Genomic DNA, 23,801 nt, shown 5'->3' with positions numbered 1-23,801 from the left:
GATAGCGATTGAGGCACAGTAAGTAGGATCCGAGGAACACTCCGAATCCAGTCTGACCCATAAGGGATTTGAAATGGATCGTGACTAAGACGGAAGTGGTGATTGAGATATAGGTGGATCCGATCTGAATTGGATACTCTGTCACCCACTAGTCGGGGGAAGAAAAAGGGATGAATGTACTGTTTCTCTAAATTCTATATTAATTACCAAAAACTAATGGACCCGCATTAGTCGATGCTGCTCAACATTTCTTTCAAGACATAAACGAAATTGCACCGTGATTTTAAGGTGGAAAACTTTAAGAAACAAATAGGCATTTTCCATTTCAAATGGACATGTATTTACACATTAGAAAGTCCAACAAAGCAATGCGGTGATCTTCTTCTACATTCCACCACTTGCTTGCCTACCAAACAGGCCCACAGGAAGGAGAGCTCTTCATGAGTCTTTTTTTTTTCTTTTGATGGGCAAGCTGGGGTCAGGCAGACCCCTACCAGATTCATTAAAATATAAGATAGTACAACTCAAGGCGGCTCAAAAGCCAGCAAGAAGGGAACAAGCTCCCAGCATAACAAAAGCCAACAGCAACAATAACATATCATCAGAAAAGAAAAAAGCAAATACACTGAAATGCATCTCACAGCGAATAGAGGGATCATGGGCAGCGCCGGGATTCCAGACAGGATCCATGAGAGAGTAGTCATCGAGAAGGATAGCGAGGATGCAATGAGAATCACTAATAATCTCCAGCAAAGTTAAGAACCAAATAACGAACAGAGGAACCCTACTGATAGTACGGAGGCAAATGAGATGCATCGAAATTCCTGAAGGCAGCAGAATCTTGGAAAAATAAGGTGCGTTTGGATTGCCGGAATCAAGAATTGGAAACAGCTCCTATCCTAATTCTCCTATTATAGGGAGTTTGGGCAAGCACTGGAATTCATCAAGCGAATCAGTCATGATTTTTTATTCTAGCGTTTGGTACCATCCTGACCAACACCGTAATGGAATCAACGGATGACCCTCCAAACTCCGAGATTAATTCCGCCCTCCATAATTTGAACCAACCGCCAGAATAGGTGGAATGGGATACCGATTCTGATTCCTAAATCCGGTAATCCAAACGCACCCTCAGGTAATTTCCAAGTGTAGAAAGCAGTGTCAAAATCAAAACAAGGGTATGCGGAATCCAGCTCCAGATATTATAACAAGGACAATTTGGCCATTTTACCACGCAGGGAAATGATATAGGAAAACGGAATACCGTTTTGGCAAAAACAAACGGGCATTAACCAGTAGAGCCACGTCCACTAAAAGACAAACGGAGAAGCTCAAATGCCCATAAAGCAATAAATACAAAATCAAAAGATCGAATCAACGGTCATTTCAACCCCGTTTTTATTTTCCAAACGGAATAGCGTTTTCAAAGTGTTTTCCAAGTATATATTGCCTTGCTTCGATTCTACCTGGAAACCCTCTCTCTCTCTCTCTCTCTCTCTCTAGGGTTTCACCCTAGCCCTAAAACCTCTGCATCTACTCTCTAATGGCTTCCGCCATGGTCGAAGACACGAGCATGGAAGACGACCAGCTTGCTTCCATGTCTTCAGACGACATTGTGAGGGCTTCTCGTCTTCTTGATAACGAGATCAGAATCCTTAGGGTTAGAAAATTCCCCCTTTTCCAACTTTTGTTTCTCTCTTCTTGTATTTCCTATTCATATATCCTTAATTTCCTACTTATTTCTTGTGTTCCCTTTCGAAGGAGGAGCTCCAGAGAACGAACCTAGAATTAGAATCATTCAAAGAAAAGATAAAGGAGAATCAGGAAAAGATAAAGCTCAACAAACAGCTTCCTTATTTAGTCGGTAACATCGTCGAGGTGATTGATTATACACTGCTTTTCACTTTCTGCTTTCTTCATTAATTTGATTTTGAGCCCAAAGAGATAGTTTGGAAGTCTTTGATTTTCCCCCACTCTAAAGGAGGCTTGTTTGTCTTTATTGTTTGCATACCACTTAACTTCTGTGTGTTGTTCCTAGTCCCAACCATCTCAGTCTGTTTGTTTGTATTTTGTTTGCTTCATAAATAAAATTCCCACCATTAAAAAAAAAAAAACAGAAGTTGAGAAAAAAAAACCCTTAAAATCTCTAAAATCTCTAAAATCATCCAATATATGATTTTAGATTATAAAAATGTTCTTATAAGATCCCTCCAATCAAGTTAAACCCTAATGAGGGTTGAAGTTCAGGAAAAAGAAAAATCAACAAAAAAAAAATCAAAATTTTCAAGGGTCAAATCACCCCCATGTTGCAAAAAACCATACTGATTTTATTGCAAAAAAAGGCCCTAAGGGCCCGTTTGGATTCCTGATGCATTTGTATTTTGATTTGGATTTGAGTTTTGGATACAAAATACATCCATCATCTTCATGAACATGTTTTAAGAGAGAAAGAGAGAGAGGGAGGGAGGGATGGATGTCTCGCTGCGGCCGGAGCAACGTCGAGGAGCAGCGACGGTGAAGGAAGTTGCCACAAATATTGATTCCAAATAATGTCTCACAGAACAGATTTGAAAATTGGAATTTTTTGCACCGTCGTAGCTGATTTGGAAATTTTTAGGATCTGATTCAGTTCAAAATGTCAACTAAATCCAAATCTAAATCTTGTGAGTATTCAAACGTGGCCTAAGTGAAAGGTATATACAGACGCCTTCATATGCCTTAAGCCAAAAGCATGCACCTTTGTGGTGTCCCACACATTCTCCTTGCCCCGGAAGTCATTTACCCGTGCCTTGCCACGAGGTGCAACTCCAGCGCCTTTAAAAACACTGGTATGCACCTATCAAGTTGAAGTTTTAGGTTAGCATAACACAATCAGAATGTTTCATCACAGTAACTTTGCTCACATTACTTGATGAAACAATTATAAAGCTGGTAAACGTTGAACAGTTAAAGCCTTCAACATCTCATACATATTTGCAAGCATGCGGTTGGCATAAAAATTTCAATAGTTTAATTTACATAGTTCAATTCTTCTACTGCTGTCCTCTTGTTGTTTATCATGGTGGCCCTAAGGTTCATAATTATTTCATGCATCAAGTAATTGCTGGCGATTCCTGTGCATTTTGCTTTCCTTAGATTTTGGACAATAACAGTGATTTATTACATTCCTTAGATTTTGGAGATGAACCCGGAAGATGAGGCCGAAGAAGATGGTGCTAATGTTGATCTGGATTCACAAAGGAAAGGGAAGTGCGTTGTACTAAAAACATCTACACGTCAAGTGAGCCAACATTTTCTCATTCACTCGTATTTTTTGGATTGTTCTAGTTTGTACACACTCTTATTATTTCTTTCTTTCTCCAATATTAGGGAAGATCCTTACAATTACTAGAGTGTAAATCTTGACTTGAATATTGAAATAGCAAGTGATCTCCATGGTCAATTATTCGGTGTCAGCAATCTGCTCATGTGTGCAGTTGTTGCATATTCTTTTTTTGAAATGGAGTTGTTGCATATTCTTAATCATGAAAGTTATGAATATGGGTTATGCTCGGCGATTCTATGCATATACTGAAATTTGGGTTATGCTGTAACTTTTCTGTTGAAATTTTATATCTTATACTATCAATTGAATTTTGGTCGAAATTGGAATCAGTTCATTAAGGGAAATTAAGTCAGTTTCAAGGTTTTAAATTTCGGAGGAAATCTTGTAAAATAAAGGAAACATATGCAAATGATAGAGTTTAAAGATGAAACTTCCAGAGATGCTAGAAAAAGCACAAATACACACTTAGAAACTATCATATAGCAAGACAACCATCCACTTAATGACATGCACTGTCGCGCATGTCTAACAATTTAGCACCCACCAAATTTCACATGTAGTTTATATAAATATTTATAAATAATGCATGCACCACTTTTTGCATGCAATTTTTATAAATATAATTATATAATACATACTAATATAGTATATGATGACTATACTTACGATTTTGGTTAATGCATTTCGGTCATTTCGGTTTCGGTTTGGATGGAAACTGAAACGTTTCGGTCGTGGGTTTCGGTGGATATTTAAAACAATGGTCAGTTTTTGTTTAAGTGAGGTGATGAATAATAAAGTTTTGCGAGGATTTGGAATGGATTCAGAATTTTCTTTCCACCACTCTTACTGTTACTTCTCTGGGGGTTTTAACCTATGATACCCTGATATGGATATGGGGAACGGCAATACGAGTAATAATTTTCAACAATCTAGGACACCGATATGGATGTAGTTGTCCCATATCATACCATGATGTTACAACTTACAAGACACATAAATAAATAAATAAAAGAAATTGGAAAATTAACTAGATTTAACATTTATGTTTTGCTTCTAGGTCACCGATATGGATGTAGTTGTCCCGTATCATACCATGATGTTACAACTTTGAACGCATTGAAATCATTAGGAAAATTTAATTTTCAAAAAAAAAAAAAAAAAAAACTAGATTTAACATAGAAAACAAAACAAGGTACATATAATTAATGCTTACTTTTGAATTTTGTTGGAGTTTCAATTCTAGCGAGGTAAGAGTGTCTTTTTATTTATTTTTCATTTCATTCTATTGTATTCCTATTTATTTATTTTTGGTTGGTAAGCTAGGATCGAACCTTCAACCTCATGATTAAGAAACAAAGCCTCAACGGTTGAGCTATTGTATTCCTATTTATTAGTGCCGAAATTTGTTTAAAATTTATTCCATAAAATTATGAGCTAATATAACAAGATCCAAGGGGTATCTTTTTATATTTTTGTATTCTTTTCATTACATGTAAATGTAATTTTAGTTATGAACATTTTAGACCACAAAATTTTGAAAACAGGCAAATATGACACGAGCTGTATCCATGTCGCGTTCTATGCGTATATCCATATCCTATCATATCTCTATACCAGTACTCTCAGCTTTTACAAGTATCATGGTTTTAAATTTCGGCCGAAACGTTTCGGCCGAAATATTTCGTTTCGGCCGAAATATTTCGGTTTCGGTGGAAAACGAAACGAAATTCACAGTGAGTCGGAAAAGTACCAAATTTCGCCGAAACGTTTCGAAAATTTCGGCCGAAACGTTTCGTTTGGGTAAAATTTCGGTGAAACGTTTCAGAAATTTCGGTGAAATGTTTCGGTGAAGTACAAAGTTTCACCCGAAATTTCGGAAATTTCAGTGAAACGTTTCGGAACCGAAATTTCGGTGAAATTTTTACAAGATTTTGTCCGAAATTTCGTACCGAAACCGAAACGTTTCGGTTTCGGTGATGACCGAAACCGAAACCGAGATTTAAAACCTTGCAAGTATCTGGGTATCATATAACACTTCATACTTAGATTTTTGAACAAGCAATCATTTTTTTTTTGAATGGCTTGAACAAATAATCACTTTCTAAATTCAAAAGACAAGTGCTTTCTTGTATATGGTTACCATTTTTGTGGATATAATAGATATTATTGATAGCAATTTAATCTCCACTTATAATTTGCCACAAAATTTTCTAACAGCACATGCAGTTCATAATGTTAAGATTTTATGCTTCTTGCAAATCTTGCTTGGAATGTTGATCCATTTATAAGATAAAATTAAATTCTACTGTAATTTTTTCCCAATATCGCCTCCGCTATGGCGCCATGAATAATTGAGAATTAGTCTGCAAACAAACATACACCAATCACTTCTCTGCTTTGAAACTTGTCTGTCAGTACTTTAAAGTGTTTGCTTTTACTGTTGATTTTTTAATTTAATTTAGGGATTTTTTATCCTCTTGTTAATGTGCTTAACTGGATTCTATAGTTGCTAAAAGTAAGCTTTGTTCCTCCTTTTAGGCAGAGCATTGGAAGGAAATTTACACTTTTCTTTTTGATTGTAGACAATCTTTTTACCTGTTGTTGGGCTGGTAGACCCTGATAAGCTGAAACCTGGTGATTTGGTTGGGGTGAACAAAGATAGCTATTTGATATTGGATACTCTTCCTTCTGAATATGACTCACGTGTAAAGGCAATGGAGGTTGATGAAAAGCCGACCGAAGATTACAATGATATTGGTGGCCTTGAGAAACAGGTGAACTTCTGCTTCCGATTTCATGAAAAATAGTAGTTTTAGACTTGTACTTGATGAGATGGTTATTGGTTGTCCAATTAATGCGACTTTTGGGTGTAATCTGCTTATAGTGGGGGTCGCTAGGTGTATGATCTGGGACCTGTGGGGCCCACCAAATGTACATTGATGTTGAATAGATGATTACGCGTCATCCTAGATAGAATGCATCCTCAAATATGTGTGTGTTATTAAAAACCAATCAAGAGGTGTTTAATAAAGTGATGAGTGCCATAACTAAACAAGTGAGTGTGTATATCAATGGCTAATTTATATGTGGGCTGATATTTCTGCTCCTTAAATTAGCCATTCCACCCCATTGAATTTAATCCCCAAGTATGTGTTCCTATATTTACGTAGGGAGTGGAGGTGTTTTTTTGTGTGTGTGCGCGCTTGCTTGCATGCGTACGTCTGTGTTTCCACATTTTTATCCATCCACCGCTCCGCCCCCTTATTTATTTGCCTTTGATCGAATTTGATGGTGTATAAGTTGGTAAACCTCTCTCTCTCTCTCTCTCTCTCTAACAAACACACACACACACAAAACATAGTTTACACACTGAAACCCCTTTCCTCAAACCCTCTCTTCGATCTCTTCAATGTACATTCCTTATTTGTCTATTTGTGTACATTCTTCAACATCAGATAAGTTTCCTTGGGTGTTTGAGAAAATTATAGCATTTGTGTTTGTCTTATGTATTTGAGGAATACCAACGTGACGGTAAGGTTAATCCCTTGAACATCGAAAGCCAAAGGCAAATCATTCTGCCCCTTTGATTTATTTCTGCTCCTTAAATCAGCCAGTCCACCATTGAATTTGATCCCCAAGTATGTGTTCCTATATTTACATAGGGTGTGTGTGTGTGTGTGTGTGTGTGTGTGTGTGCGCGGACGCGTGTGCACGTCCGTGTTTCCACATTTTTAGCCGTCCACCCCCTCCGCCCTCTTATTTATTTGCCTTTGATCGAATGTTTTGATGCATAAGTTGGTAAACCTCTCTCTCTAAGTCACTCACACACTCACACAAAACACACAGGACACACACTGAAACCCCTTTCTTCAAACCCTCTTCGCTCTCTTCAATGTACATTCCCTATTTGTCTATTTGTGTACATTCCTCAACATCAGATAAGTTTGCTTGTGGGCTGTTTGAGAAAATTATAGCATTTGTGTTTGTCTTATGTATTTGAGGAATACCAACGCGACGGTAAGGTTAATCCTTTGAATTTCGAAATCCAAAGGCATCTTGTTCCGCCCCTACTAATCAAAAGCTTCTTTAAAGGAAGCCCATCGATACACTCGATAACACACCGTTTTGATCGTGCCAAAGTCAGGGTACCAGACCTCATGTTTACCAATCTGTTTGATATCTCATGCTATCCAAGTCTAGAAAAAGTGTAGACGTCCAACCAAATGTTGAGAGCATTCATGAGATCCATGACCACAAGTGTAGGCACTTGGAAGCAAGCAATGCCAAAAAAAAGAAAAAGCTGATACCCAACGGTGACACAAAAGTTTTAAGGAGATGGGTTGATGGTCTATCTACAAAAAGAAAGGTTCCTAATGCTCAACTATAACAAGTTAATGCTCAATAAGATCAGTTCTTGCCAAATATCGTATAAGATTATTAACAACAAATGCTTACACGATCGATTTGCCAAATGGTAGAGGGAGGGGAGATGCAGCTCGATGAGAGAGAGAGAGAGAGAGAGAGAGAGAGAGAGAGAGAGAGAGAGAGAGAGAGAGAGCTCATGTCTTTGACAAAAAAGCGATGGAGATACTCTCACCATGGTATAATGAAATCCCTCTCTCTCCTCATCCTCCCTCTCATCTCTCTCTGCAGCTGTCATGGTAAACTCGGTCTCCACCACTCTTGTCCTCTCGGTCCCCCCCACTCAAAACTGCTTCATAGCCTCGTCAGATCCATCCATCCACTCCAAAATACCTTCTAGAGAATTCTTACCCTTTTTAATGAATTCTTGGGAGAATTTGCCCTTTTGCCAACGTAATTAGGAGGTTCATGAAAAATACCCATTGACCATTTCCTAATTCCTTTCCCTGTTAAAGATAGCCTGAGTAACATCGCCAGCCTGCGGCTTACATTTTAACTGGATCAATTTTGAGTATTCCCTGCATTTTAGTATTTGATTGGCCCTTTGCCCATATCAGTTATCACACATATTTTGACACTCGACCATCCTTTGTCCATGTTTTTTGATAGATAGTGAATATTTACTGACAAAGAATACACGTCTGACTAACTCTTTAGAAGCATAGACAAAAAAAAAAGATAATTGGAGAATTACAATGGGGGCGAAGAGGGTGGTCAATGTCAACAACAAAAACAAGACATCCCCATTTATTTCCCTTTTCAACAATTTGGAGAAGATTGGACAGAAAATCAGATACTTGATATGGGAATGCTAAGAATCCTTGACGACGGCCAGATAAGCAGCATGGAGTTCACTTCTCTTGGAATGGAGATGAAACAGGAGACGGCAGATAATAATGCACATATTTCATTACAGATTCCTAGGTGGTGCGAAGGGTTTAGACTTACAAACCCCCTCAATGATACCACAAAGTAGCAGTCTGACGTAGGGGTGCCAATATCAGCCCCTACATATAGTTTGGTCATAAAGCATTTGTAAAAGATGGATATCAGTCTTACTTATATATAATTAAGGTATTCATTATATCTTTTAGGTTGAGGATTACCATTATGTTCACTCCTTAGGGTTCTCACTGGGTACCAATTACTCCTAACATTTATTAGCATTGGGATATTTTTTGCAGATACAAGAACTTGTGGAGGCAATTGTCCTGCCGATGACCCATAAAGAGAGGTTTGAAAAGTTAGGAGTCCGTCCTCCCAAAGGAGTACTTTTATATGGACCTCCTGGCACTGGAAAAACGTTAATGGCTCGTGCCTGTGCAGCACAAACAAACGCTACTTTTTTGAAGCTAGCTGGTCCTCAACTGGTTCAGGTTATTATTCAACTACTGAGGAATTCTTAAATCTTCTGCATCACTTATATTTACTATGATGCCTTTTGGAAATATTAAATATATAAATGCTTGCATTTAGATTCCTCAAATTTGTTTAACTTTGACTTATACATTCTTTTATTACATGACATCAACTCATTGCTGTTGGACGATTTGATTTCCTATGTGTGTATCAAAAAATAATTGGGATTTTGTTTCCAATACTTACGACTGTGCACTATGACACATCTTCTTTTGCAATTTGAGTGCAATTTTTTTGTGAACTTTCTATGGTCTAATATGCTGATGCCTTTTTTTGTAAACTTCTATGGACACTAATATCAGAAAGCTGGCAACTAAATCTTCGTCTTTCTTGGGAAGAGGTCCTTTTTGTTGAATGGTGAATGGATTTCATTAATAAACACGAGACCAAGAGGGTTTCAAATACAAAGAAAAATGATGGAAACAGAATTAGAGAAATATGGAACAATGAATATCAGAAGTTAGGGGGGGGGGAAGAAAATCAAACAACTCTAAATTCTCCCTAAAAACTCCTTCCCTGGGCAGTTTGTCCACCTCCCCATTGGCAGATCGCCTAACATGGAGAAAAGAGACCGAGGCTGATCCCAATCTATCCTGAATCTCATCAAAGAGAGCAACAAATCTCCAAGGAACCATGTGAACCTCTAAGCCATTTGATAACATTGAGAGAATCCCCTTCAATCACTACCTTATTCAAATCCACATTGAAGAGTAATTTGACTCCTTGATGAGTAGCACGGACTTCCGCCTCATTTGGATCTGCTACCCCAATCGGATCTCTAAAAGCCCACAATACTACCCCTTCATCGTCCCGCAACAAATGTCCAATACCAGAGGGCCCTGGATTTCCCATACTAGAGCTATCAAAGTTTAGTTTTAAGGTTCCATGAGCCGGTGTTTCCAAACTTGAATAACTTTGGGCTTGTTACTAGAAGAACCACAAATCTCCCTCCAACCGTGCCATAATTCATAAGCTGATACAAATCTGAAGCTATCTAGCATTTTTACCCAAGATATTGATAAGGCAATTACCTTATTGAATAGGAAATGGGCTCCTTTAGAGACTCCCTTGAAAATTCTAGCATTACATTCTTTCCAGGTCAAGAAGGAGACATGCCATAGTATTTTTCCTTTACTTTTCCATGACGCTAATGCCCAGTTTTCCACTAACTCTATGAACTTGGCCAGAAAAACCAAATGTATTCCAAATCTAGAGAGTAATCTACCCCATACCTCTCTAGTCATCTTGCAACGGACTAGGAGATGATCCACATACTCACCTGACTCAATGCAAACCTTCGGCGGCGCTTTGATATTCCACACTTTGGCTACTTTGGAGGTAGCGGGGCAAGGTAGAAGCCTGTGGAAAAGGATTTGACCGAAAATTCCCCATCTGAGTTCCAGACCCATTTTCTTTAATCTTCCCCATCTAGCTTAATGTAGCAGCGTTCCAATGTCTGCAGAAGTTGTCCCACCAAGTCAAGTTCCCTTCGAAGAAGTTCCTTCTGAACGAAGGAGACCATATCACCCTATTGTTTGTTCGACTGGAACACTCCTTTACCACTACATCCTTAATCGATGTCAAAGCAAAGAACTGTGGAAAAGCCTCTTTTAGAGGAATGTGTTCACCATTTGTCCCACCAAAACCTCACTCTATTCCCCGAATATACTCTAAATCTGACCCCTTCCAAGAACTTAGCTTTGAAACACATTACATCTCGCCATATTGTTTTCCCTGGCTTCCTAAACTTATCCTTGGGCAGCCAATGCACTTTACACGATCCGTACTTACTTTCAATGACTCTAGCCCACAACTGAGATTCCTCCTGCCCGTATCTCCATAGCAACTTACCTAGCAGTGCTTGATTTGTCTCCTTTATTCTTTTGATGCCGAATCCACCCGCCTTAATGGGCTTGCAAACTTCTTCCCAACTTACTAAAGGAATACCTTTCTTATCATTTGCCCCACCCATAGAAATCTTCATTGATTTTTTTCTAGTCTAAGAATGATGCTCATAGGACATTTGAATACCGAGAGTTGGTAGTTGGGTATATTAGCCAGTACTGCCTTAATCAGGGTAAGTCTACCTCCTTTGGAAACCAAACTTCTTTTCCAAAGTATCGAGCCTCTTCTCTACTCTATCTACAATGGGTTCCCAACTTTCTTTTTTTGGGGAACCGATGCCCAAGGTCACACCCAAGTAGGTAAATGGGAAAGAGTCTACCATGCAACCCATTACCTCAGCCAAACCCCTCTCCTCATCAGATCGAATGTTAATCCCAAAGACTTTTGATTTATGGAAATTAGTTCTTTGGCCAGTGATCATCTCATAGCACCTCATGATAGCTTTAAGATTTACCACTTGAATCAACTCCGGAGAACTTAACTACAAAGTGTCACCTGTAATCTGAAGTTGGGAAACCTCTAATTGACCTTCACCAATCTCAAATCCCTCAATTAGGCCTTCTCTCCCTTTATCTAACAGTCTGCTTAACATCTCTGCTACAATAACAAAGAGAAAAAGGAGAAAGAAGGTCTCCTTGTCTCAACCCTCTGGTGGACTTGAAGAAACCTTTTAGTGACCCATTTATGATGACTGAGAACCAAGCTGAAGAGATGAAAACTCTTACACAACCCCATTTCAAGCCAAACCCCATATGGCTAAGCAAATAGTCCAGACACTCCCACTCCACCCTATCGTACGCTTTTTCGATTTCTAATTTGCAAACAATTCCTTTCTTCCCCATCTTGGAATAGAAATCAATTGTCTCATTAGCAATAAGGGATCAATCCACAATCTGGCGCTCATTAATGAAAGCACACTGATTCAGGGAAACTAACTTTGGTAGCACCCTCTTAATTCTCTCTGCTTGTACCTTTGCCAGAATTTTGTATAGGCCCCCCACCAATCTGATCGGTCTGAAGTCATGTACTCTCAATCCCTCCTTCACTTTTGGCACCAAAGTAATGAAAGTAGCTCCAGTCCCTTTATCTAATTCCATCCCCTGGTGAAATTCTTCAAAGAACCTCAAAATGTCCAATCCCTTTATCTAATTCCATCTTCTGGTGAAATTCTTCAAAGAACCTCAAAATGTCCTCCTTTACATATCCCCAACATTCCTGAAAGAAAGCAATACAAAACCCGTCTGGACTAGGGTCTTTATCCCTTCCCAACAAAATACCCCCTTCTCTATTTCTTCCTCTATGAATGGGCACTCTAGAAATTGACTGTCCAATTCAGACAGGCAATTGAAGGACACCCTCTTGGGAAGGGGTCCTTTATTCATGTCCTTCATTCAGCCATCACTGCCTTGTTCTCTAACTTCCCTTCTTTCGTCCATCCACAAGACTGTAAAAAGAGAATGGGCGGCTATCTAGCACAAGTCGTGGTGGTTGTATGCCACGAGGTCCATATGGACAAGGGGATGTTTTGAATGACAAAGAAAACTATATTAAAAAAAAGCAGGAGAAAACAACAACTCTTAGTCAAGATGGTTAAGAGAGAATACACAGCAACAAGTGAACAACTGAAAAGAAGATTCGACATCTGGATAAATAGGGAAGGATGAAGAGGAAATACGATGCTCAGTTGACCTCATCTTTTGCCAATGAACCGGCTTCTCCATTTGCTGATCTAAAAACATACTGGAAATAAGTATTAAGATAAGAATTATCAATACCATAGTGTTTTGTCCAGAATGGATGAAAATTATCAACTATTTAAAAAAAAAAATATGGATGAAAATTATCATTCCGTTTCACAAAACAGAACAAAGAACTTGACGAAACATATCATATCATTTCACAAAATGGAACAAATAACAGAACAAAACTTGCTGCTCAAGAATTCATTTTGTTTTGTCCTGTTCCAGTGTGTTTCGTTCTGCTTCGTTTTTTCCGAACGAAATAGGGCAAACCACCCTATTCTTGGGAAAACAACGGAATTTTTTTTGGAAAAATTCCAGAACCTATTTTTTTTTGCTGTGATTTTTTCCCCATTTTATCCTTCTTTAGTGACTGTTTTATGGTCATTTGAAGGGCTTTTGATTTCTTTTAACCCTCTCATACGAATGCGACAATTTTAAAAATACTTCAAATCCCTCATTTTTACATATTTTCATAACCCCACTGAAGCTTGAATAGAAGGTTTTCTTGCAATTATTCTCACGGAAAAAAGAAAATGTACAATCTAACAGCTGTAAAATACTGTATGTAGCTATTTATTCTGTGCATCATCGTGCTACAGATTTGCAGAATACTCAGCGTTTTAAGTTTCATGTTGATGTTAATATTTTAATCTTTCTAATTTTCTAGTGCAGTATTTATAGGTTTGATTTGGCTTTGCTTATTAGTTATTATATTATTTTCATCTCGCTCGTTCTCTTGTTGTGGTATTTATAGATTTGGCTTTTGCATTGCTTATTTCGCAGTGGGATGCTATATTCCATTAGAAAAACCTCACTGTTCATTGCTTTAGCAATTTGCTAAATTAGTGGATAGGGTCTGATGTCTAAATTTATTATTTTCTTATCATCTCTGAATGCCTCATCCATATCTCTGACAAACAATAGGTTACTTGGAATTTATTCAGATGTTCATCGGTGATGGTGCGAAACTTGTGCGTGATGCCTTTCAACTTGCAAAGGAGAAGTCTCCCTGCATCATATTTATTGACGAAATTGATGCAATTGGAACAAAACGTTTTGATAGGTATGCCATGTTCTTTTCTTGTACACATCTTATCTAACTGCTCTGCCATTTTGGGACTATGTTGTCTTGGTATCATTTCAAAATTTGATATCATGGTTCTTGGGTCAAAATATTGTAGCCTTTTGTGGCAATGGACGCTACGATGTCATGTTGGTTGCTTTAGGATCTCCCTTTTTATCTGAGAACCATGATTACCACAAATGACCGTTCTTATTTTTTAAGAAATACAATCTTATAAGGATGTCACATTTTTTAATTTATAAGGCCCTCTCCTAATAAAAAGGACTTTTCAACACCGTGTCATTTTTATCCCTTTATTGAATTGGAAAAGTCCTTATAACTTGAAAAAAAGTACCTTTATTTAGAAAAAAAATGATGCCCAGGTCCCTAAAATTTTGAATTCACAACAGGGCCCGAAACAGCTGAAATTTAAGGTCCAAAACAAGTGCAGGTTCTGACAATCAGGAAATCACAAACAAACAGATAACCATGATTTTTGCCATGACTCATGGCACAATTTTGATTTGGCACATCCATGTGGAATATTGGGTTGTGATCATGGTTTTAAATTTTGGCCGAAATTCGAAATTTCGGATTTTGGCAGGGGAGGGACCGAAACCGAAATTATTTCGCCGAAATTATAAGATTTACACCGAAACCGAAATTGCCACCAAAATTTCGTTTTCTACTGAGGCTGAAACTGAAACCGAAACTGAAATTTCAAAAACCTTGGTTGTGATATACTGATATGCATTGAAAATGTAGAATGAGTACAGAGATACTATATAAGTGATCCTTGCAAATCAATTTTTGGAAGAGAAATATATCTGAACTGAAGCCCTCAATTATTGATGAATGATGGACTGAAGTAGAATTTTATTTTGTTTTGTGAATGATGAACCAGAATACATTGATATCCATGGAATTGGCCCAAAGTTCATAGCATATGAGTAAAAGACACCTTTTAAGGCCAGTGCCAGAAAAGGCGGGTCTGATTAATACCGATAATGATATAGAGAGCGGTGACACTTCATACATGACATGGTCTTCCTCTTTTACTTCTTAATGATGTAGGTAACCTTGTTCATTTTGATGTGGTAGATTGACTTAGTTATTCCAGTTATACCTATATCAGGGCATGAGGATGATGTTTTGGTGGACTCATATCCTGCAGATATCAATATTTTTCTGCAAGTTACTAACAGAAGATCAACTATAAGAGGTCCTCAACTCCTCATATTGATTTTCCGTTTTGGAAAAGGGTTTCTTTGTCCCTTCATGCGCGCGTGTGCGTGCATGTGTGTGTGGTGGGGGGTTTGGGGTGAGGTGGGGGGCTTTGTCCCTTCATGCGCGCGTGTGCGTGCATGCGTGTGTGTGGTGGTGGTTTTTTTTTTTTGTGGGGGGGGGACGCCAAAATCCAATTGCAATATAATCGAAGTTGGTGAGATTTTTGTATCTTAGGGGGGTTCATATAGTTGAGACTACAAGTTCCTAACAATAGGGGTGTAAACGAGCCGAGCTCGGCTCGGTCAGGCTCGCGAGCCGCTCGGGTTATATTAAGTTCACACCCTTTATCTTCCCTGGACAGCCCTATCTAGTGTAATTTGACTACTCTTTTTACACTACGGTGGGTGGTCCAAGTAACAAATGGGGTTCCAAAAAAGAAGTGACATATTTTGCCTCCCCCTTTCACTCCCTGGACAACCCTTTTAGTGTATATATTAATATATAATGTATATATTTAAATATATTAAATTCTTAACGAGCCTGGCCAGCCGGCTCGGCTCGGCTCGTTAAGGATTCGAGCCGAGCTTTTTCAGAGCCGAGCTCGAGCGAGCTTCCGAGCCGAGCCAAAATTGACACCCTTACCTAACAATATTATCCACATAACAAGATTAAACTTATTATACCATTTTCTGCCACCAAACATTTGTTTTAAAATGTACCCTCTGGCTAGAATTTGGGGAGGAACCAAAATCCACTTACCATGTAATAAAAGTTGGTGTGTTTTTTATCTTAACATCCTTAGTCCTTACTAATCTTTAGGGTAATGCAATGAGGTCTAAATGGGGAAAAGTTCCTTTGGAGGCATCTTTCTATAATGTTTTGATAGTCTTAACTCTTAACCAGAACAGTAGGACCTTCATCCTGAAAATATTCTTTACTTGAGATATTTTATTGTGGGGCATATGAAGGTGTCCCGACCGATAATTTCTGTTAGCCTCAGGGAGGGATACTCATATATGTCACGGGAGGAAATTAGGTAAGAAGAGAAGAAAGGATGCCGGCAAAGAAAGAATGAGATATAGAGGACCGGAGAATATTGCTTTGGTTTGCCATCCCCCTTGCAGTCATCTGAAAATGGGGGAGGAAGGTTCTAGAATCAGGAGGGAGATGTTGTCTTTCTCCGGGGGTGTTGGGTGGGTGGATTTTGACTGGTTGTCGAGTTAAGCTGGAAAAAAAAGGGGGTGAGTGACGTAAAAGGAGGCATTTCCAAGTTACACACGTACCAATGTGGGACTGGGTTTTTTCAAGTGGCTAACCTGCCGCTTGACCCTAGCATTCCTCAGATTATGAATAAGGACACCATACTAGAATTTATACATTTTATCCAAGAATAGAAAGATTTAAAAGTTACCACCGCTTTCTATGGTTGTTACTAATTATATTTAGTTGGGATATCTGGTTGTCACATTTCTAGTAAAAGTTAGAAGGTATGAGAACCTTTCATTAATAACATCGTGGAATTCAAGAGTTTCTAAATGAGGTGGCAACTAAGTAATCTTGCTGCTTATGGTAAAAATTATATTAAGAATACCGTATATATATATATATATATGAGAAAACGGTTCCTACACATATGTGTAGATAAGTTATCTACACACTAGCTTAAAATACAGTGGGGGCCACATTATTTGGGTGATCCAAACCATTCATTTTTAAGGCCCTCACATAGATAGGGTGTCCACAAAAAATAAGATTCATAGGATCATCCTAACCATTCGAACTGTGGAGGCAAAAAATGGACTAATTTGTGAAGGTTTAAAGACATCCATTTTACCTCCAGAAATCTTAGGGTTGGGATGATCCTATGGATCTGATTTTTTGTAGACACCCTATCTATGTGAGGGCCTTTAAAATGGATGGCTTGGATCACCCAAACAATGTGGGCCCCCACTGTATTTTAAGCTAGTGTGTAGAGAACTCTCTACACATATGTGTAGGAACCGTTTTCTCTCTCTAGAGTGTACCTAACCTTAGGTACGCTCGAGTGCCAAATCACATGGGTCCCACATTTTTTTTGGTCATCTAAACCATTCATTTGCAAGGCCCCATCATAGATAGGGTGTGTACCAAAAATCAGCACCATTGAATCATCCTAACCCCTCCAAAACTGGAGGGCAAAATGGGCAGATTTGTAGACAAACAGTGTCTGTCCATTTTGACCTCCACAAATGGATGGGTTAGGATGATCCTATGGAGCTGATTTTTGGTATGCACCCTATCTATGATGGGGCCTTGCAAATGAATGGTTTAGATGACCAACACAAATGTGGGACCCATGTGATTTGGCACTCGAGCGTACCTAAGGTTAGGTACACTCGAGCGTACCTAAGGTTAGGTACACTCGAGCGTACAATCCTTTTCCTCATATATATATATATATAACGCCTTTCTCCAACAGCATAAGCTTTTGGAGAAGTTGGTAAGTTAACATGGTATCAGAGCCAAAGGTCTCAAGTTCAAACCTCCCTGATAGCAAAAATCTACATGCGATGGCCGGCCCAAAGTGGGACCACATGTGCCATGTGTTTGCCAAGTGGGCCACACGTGCGGGGGAGTGTTAAAGTATATATATATATATATATATATATATATATATATATATATATATATGAGAGAACTGTTGGTGAGCTTAAGCGCACCATTTTTTTGGTGCGCTTAAGTTGTTATAACGCCTCCCATTGGTGCGCTTAAGCGGGACCCAAACATATAAACGAATGGGAAGCGTTATAACAACTTAAGCGCACCAAAAAAATGGTGAGTTTAAGCGCACCAACAATTTTTTTTTCTCTCTCTCTCTCTCTCTATATATATATATATATATATATATATATATATATATAAAGAAAAATTAAAACAAGACCAAATCTGTTGTCTTAACTCTTCATTAAGTTTGTAAAAGAGAGGAAAGGATGCAGGCAAAGAAAGAGAAGATGCCAAACAGGGAGGCTCATATCTGACACCACCGGAGGGAATGAGGTAAAAAAAAAAGAAGAACGGATGCAGGCAAAGAAAGAATGAGATGTAAAGGACAAGAGAATATTGTTTCGGGGACCACTATAACTGAAGAAGCGTTGCCAGATAAGAAAATATCATATTTTATCATTCCTTCTCTAAAAGGATACCGGGGAAGCTCATCCCACCATTTATGGTCTTAGCTCTTCGTTAAGTTTGTGTCTTTCATTAATTGAACGAAAGATGGTCTCTCTCTCTCTCTCTCTATCTCTCTCTCTCTCCCACACACACACACACACACACACACACACACACACATATCTTTCATTATATCACTTCTACTACCAATTGGCATGTTTCTGTTTTACAGAAAGAAATAAATTAAGATGAAATGAAAGGGTCTAAAATACAGGTTGGGAAGGAAATGAAATGTGTTTTAGGAATGCCAGGATTATACAACAGCTTTAGTTTACTTGTGAAAATGAGGTGTATTCCATTCTTTTCTTTTAGAACAAGTTGTATTCCATTCTTTGAATTGAAACCAGCAAGCTTAAAATGTAATGTCCAAAGCTTTCCTTTTTGAGGAAGCCAAGTAATCCATCCTGTTTAGGTCACCTTTAGCTCATATATTATAAAGGAACAGAGAGATCCCTTTCATATGACTCCGTCAAAATTGAATTGATTATAAGAGTTGAAGTGTCCCCAGTGATCTCCTACAGACTCTAGGGTGTTAGGTAACAAGTGCCATCAATTGTAGGGTTCGAGATTTGTGGGAGAGATAGGGGTGATAGAGTGTGGAGTTGAAGTGATCCCATTTGGTCCCCTTGCCACCTGATTTGATTCCTCTTCCTATATTTCCATGACATCTATCAAACGTCCAGTACAGTCCTGAGGTGGAAGCCTGGAAGCCACACTCTCATTTTCCTTTCTTCTCTTCCTGAAGTCCCCTTGAGCCAATCTAGGGACTTTGATTTGCTCATCTTCTCAGAAGGTCTGGTCAAGAAAGCAACTCCTATAAACCATCTGAAGACTCAATTTGATTGGAGAGATTAGTTTATTTATATATTGAATCTCTGATTGAATAGAGAAATATTTTCTTGTACTTTTTTTTTCAGTCAATGTCCTTTCACTGCTTTTGGCTGTATTATGATTTGCATTTTTTGTACTTTCTTCGATGACTTGCAGGACCTGAATGATATGAGTTTGAAATTTTTATTTTGGTTAGTTAGATTTTAGCTGTTAAAATAATTCCGTAAACAAAGATTGTGCTCATATTTGCCTGTTAAATAATACTTTTTCTGCAGTGAAGTTAGTGGGGATAGGGAAGTGCAAAGAACAATGTTGGAGTTACTTAATCAACTCGATGGCTTTAGCAGTGATGACCGGATAAAGGTCAGTATTTCTTATCCTTTCTAATAGCAAATAATCTTTTGTTTTATGGTGTCATTTATCATGTGCAGTGTTTGAATTTGAGCTTGAGCCATTTAATATGAGCATTGCTAGTTTGAGGCTCATGTTCAATTTCGTAAGCCTTCTTATCCAATGAGTAGTTTGAAATGTTTCTGTAGGTTTTTCTTGATTAATCTTAACCCACTCGTAAGGTCTTAGATAAATTAATGACCCTTCTTATCCAATGCCATGATATATGATACTTTTTTCCCCTGTTGTGGTGGGCCTGTTGGAAGTTTTAAGTTTTAACAGAGTCAATGAAAACCCCTCAGCCGCGTCAACGGAGTACTCGACCGTGACATGCCGAGTCAACTAGGATTTTCTTCGACCGTGTTTTGAAACACTGCCTATGACACTATCAGTTCTCTTTTACTTCGTAGTAACATCAATCTACTGATATGATATCTCACATTTATTTGTGAACTTCTAGGTCTGGAAGTTTAGCATTTAACGTACTGGATCCGCGTTTTGAAACACTGGTTATAACACCTTCTCTTTTACTTTGTAGTAACATTCATCTACTGATATGATATCTCACATTTATTTATGAACTTCTTAGTCCGGAAGTTCTACATTTAACATATTGAATACATTGGGATGCATTAAGATAGTATTTAATTATTGTATGCAATCTTCGCTTAGTCTAATGATCATTAGATCATTTTAGCTGCTCTGGATCTTTAAAAGTATATTTTCTGCCAACCAATGTTCAAAATCTTTTCGATCGCTAAGAACTGGTAATGTTTGATTTAGTTTGCTGGGCTCAATTGCTGACTCCAAAGTTCAGTTTTACAAAAAACAAAAAACCTAATCAATCATCAAATCTCCCAATTGTAAGTTCTTCATTGACTTGGATGAGTCGAATCTGAGCTTTAAAATTGATGCCAACCTTTTGGGTGGAATTTGTTTGCGAGTAGAGGTGACCAAGTTAATCTGTTAATCCTTGAAGGAAAATTCCCATTCTAAAATGGTAACTTGCTTCTACTTGCATTTTTCTTGTCAGATTTTATAGTTAAAAGTCATATATTTTATTAGTTCCTTACATTGATGTGCTAATGATTAATCAAGAGAACTTCGAATTGGATACCAAGATTATATAGTCATGATATGGCCTTCAATAGTTGAGTCTTAGTGGAACATAATGTCTGTGAAGTCATCTTTCAAAAGAAGAGATCTTTGTTATTAGGATGCTCATATGAGTCGAACACTGGCCAATGTTATACTAGTTCTATATCTTGTTTGTTATTAGGATGCTCAATAGTTGAGTCTTAGTGGAACACTATGGGCAATGTTATACTAGTTCTATAACTTGTTGTGCTAGTTCTAATTATTTCAATGCTTACCATTAAGCGAATCCATGATTATAAAAATCTGGGTAACTACCCCATGTATTAGTAAGTTTCGATGTGTCCATAGTATTTTGGATAATGTTCTAGTCTATAGTGTTCAGAAAATGTTTCAGGAATTCTGTGAATAAATATCAGTACAATTAACACGATGATATCTAATTAGAAAGGTTCCTGGCAATGCAGGCTTCTATTAGCTCCCAATATGCGAGAGCCAAACCCTTTTATCTGCTCCAAAAGACTTGATGTAGCACCCCTCAAGCATCTTAAGTAACCTGTGCACCGACTGAACCTCTCAATCAGAAAGGTTCCTTCTAAACAACATAATCCACTCCCAACATGTGGAGGCCACATAATTCCAATATGGATGTGTACTTGTTTAGTGCTTATGAGGTCCCTATGTAGAAGGTATTTGTTAGTTTTAAGGTGCCTTTTGGATTATCTGATGGATAAGAATGAGGGTAGACCTTAATCAGGTGGTGGTGGAAGGTGATTCTCATTCGTTGGTTGTCTGGCTCTCACATTTTTCCTTTGGGCTTTGCAGACCTTTATAATGAGATAAAAGATATCGTGGGTAGTTCTGGTTTCTCCTATCGCCATATTAGGAGATCGGCCAATGGAGAGGCGGATAAGCTTGCTAAGAAGAGGGGTTCATTCGGAGGATTTGGAGCAATTCGTTTTCCTTCCTCCTTGATTTTTCCTTAATTTTCTTTGAGATTTGCTTGTATATAGTTGTGCTGCTTTTTTCTCTTTGTATCTTCTTTTGACCATCTCGGTCTGTTAATGAATCTTTTACCATTCAAAAAAAAGAGAAAAGAATGAGGGAATCTCTATGAGTGACTAAATTATTTGATTTTTTTTTTTGAAGTTAACAATATTATTAATAATCCAGAGCCAAAGATACAACCGAGAAGAGCCCGGGGACAAGGTGTCCCCAAGGGACCAAAAATAAAACCACACCGGCTTAATCAACAGTGGGTATGTTTACATCCTCGTTAAAACAATTAACAAATCGTTCCTAGAAGCCCCTTCCTTAGCCAGTTCGTCCGCTATTGTATTAGCTGTTCTCCTTCGATGCACCAACTGAGGCCTTAGACAACGGATCAAGTCCCTAATCTCATCCAAAATATGAGAAAGGCGCTAAGGCCCCGTGCATTTATTAGCGGCCCAAGCAATGACATTTGAGGAATCCCCTGCCACAATTATTTGAAATTAGATATTATAAATTATCTGCTATGGGGTGATAGTTGTTTCTAGTGCTCTTTATCGACTCTTAGAGATTGTACAATATTAGATTATACATTATTTGAGAACTGAGTGTAACAATATTTGGGCGGAGTTCACATTTTATTTTATTTTATTAAATTTGGAGAGTTATGGGTGTTGAGTTTTAAATTTTGGGGGTTAGGATTAGACAACTCAATATCTTGTGATGGCCCCTCTTAAGTTGTGATGTTTTATTAAGTTTTTCTCTGTAACTTGCTGTAAGCAAATTTTTGTGAATGGTTTTATTTTCCTAGTGTTTTTTTTTTTTTTTTGAAAACTTTTATTTTCCTAGTATTTAAGCAATGATTTTGGGGATGTTCAGGTCATAGCAGCAACTAATCGAGCTGATATTCTTGATCCGGCTCTCATGCGTTCAGGCCGTTTAGATCGCAAAATTGAGTTTCCACACCCTACTGAAGATGCAAGGGCCCGAATCTTGCAGGTAGGCTACATTGTTGTCGCCTCCTGTGATCTTCTATATTCTAGTTATGCCCGTACCTTTTTTTTAAAATGGTACTTATTGTTGTTTTCTTCTTGTTATTGCAGATCCATTCAAGAAAAATGACTGTACACCCAGATGTGAATTTTGAAGAGCTGGCTCGTTCAACAGATGACTTCAATGGTGCTCAACTGAAAGCTGTTTGTGTAGAGGCTGGCATGCTGGCTCTCCGTCGAGATGCAACTGAGGTTCCTTTCTACTTTACCCTTTATTTTCTGCTATTGTCGAATTTTTTGATACCAGGAAATGACACTGTTTTGTACTCCCCCCATGCATGGATGAGGAACTGCCCTTTGTTGTATCACTCACCATCACCATGGTATCTCACTGTAGTTGTAGCCATCATCGTTGCTATAACTAGTCTCTTCCAATTTATAGACAAGGGTAGCTTCCATTTTGTTTCTTTTGTTACTGATGTATCATTATGTAGCCCACTAACAACAAGTAATATTGACAGGTTTTTCCTTGTGCATTTTGAACTACAATTACTGTGGGAAGATATCATCCTCAATTTTTTTCGTCATTTTGATTCAGGTAACCCATGAGGATTTTAATGAAGGCATAATTCAAGTTCAAGCCAAGAAGAAAGCCAGCCTAAATTACTACGCCTAGTAGAGTTATACATGGCTCTAAACATGCAATGTTCAAGAAAAGATCGTGTGAAAGTCCTCTATGCCCTGTTCTGAAGTTGGGGAAGGTTCCTCAAATGCTGGTGTTTTGGTTGTAAAACCCCATTTTGCTTTGAGACTGCATTTACTGTTAAGAGTTCACATAAACTCCATTTGCTTGCTTGAATACTCGAGTTGTTCATTTCTTTTGTTTTATTTGTTTTTGTTTTGTTTTTCTTGGTGAGTAAATATAGGATTTGAACCGATTACTGATGTGCCTCACTCTTGGGTTATACCATCAGGATGCCTGGGCTCAACCCCTGGAGAGAAAGAAAGACTCGGAATTTGATTGTCTAGGTGTTGTTAGCTATTTACATGAATCCTTACATCACGTTTGGAAATAAGCTATGCCGTTATTGCCAGTCTTCTTTCACATTCCATGGTTATTGAAAGCGTTTAGTGTATATTCGGTCCTCGTATAGACATTCTCCAGTCCTTTGTTATGTTGTTTTGGCCCC

General features: G+C 38.1%; 1 protein-coding gene across 1 annotated transcript; it reads left to right on the top strand.

Annotated features, from left to right (window-relative positions):
• The first annotated feature begins 1,476 nt into the window (after positions 1 to 1,476).
• Positions 1,477 to 23,556, top strand: LOC143854223 (26S proteasome regulatory subunit 6A homolog). Its single transcript, XM_077364077.1, has 10 exons — positions 1,477 to 1,660; positions 1,762 to 1,878; positions 3,173 to 3,280; positions 5,908 to 6,099; positions 8,932 to 9,123; positions 13,758 to 13,876; positions 19,420 to 19,507; positions 22,499 to 22,618; positions 22,723 to 22,863; positions 23,210 to 23,556. Exons 1-10 carry the CDS (start codon positions 1,544 to 1,546, stop codon positions 23,285 to 23,287), a joined length of 1,272 nt encoding a protein of 423 aa, XP_077220192.1. The 5' UTR covers positions 1,477 to 1,543; the 3' UTR covers positions 23,288 to 23,556.
• Positions 23,557 to 23,801: the final 245 nt, after the last annotated feature.

This window comes from Tasmannia lanceolata, unplaced genomic scaffold (genome assembly GCF_043159265.1).
Source record: "Tasmannia lanceolata isolate RefF3 unplaced genomic scaffold, GAP_Taslan_0.1 ptg000020l, whole genome shotgun sequence".
Classification (NCBI taxonomy): domain Eukaryota; kingdom Viridiplantae; phylum Streptophyta; class Magnoliopsida; order Canellales; family Winteraceae; genus Tasmannia; species Tasmannia lanceolata.
The sequence above is the reverse complement of the archived record's forward strand: the minus strand, read 5'-3'. Positions and strand labels throughout refer to the sequence as shown.

What these genes read in the sequence shown, in the direction of transcription:
- LOC143854223 (XM_077364077.1), top strand. Translation starts at nt 1,544, where the DNA reads ATGGCTTCCGCCATGGTCGAAGACACGAGCATGGAAGACGACCAGCTT. An exon ending in TAAAAACATCTACACGTCAA is followed by an intron (nt 3,281 to 5,907) that starts GTGAGCCAACAT and finishes TTTTGATTGTAG; the next exon opens with ACAATCTTTTTACCTGTTGT. An exon ending in CTGGTCCTCAACTGGTTCAG is followed by an intron (nt 9,124 to 13,757) that starts GTTATTATTCAA and finishes GAATTTATTCAG; the next exon opens with ATGTTCATCGGTGATGGTGC.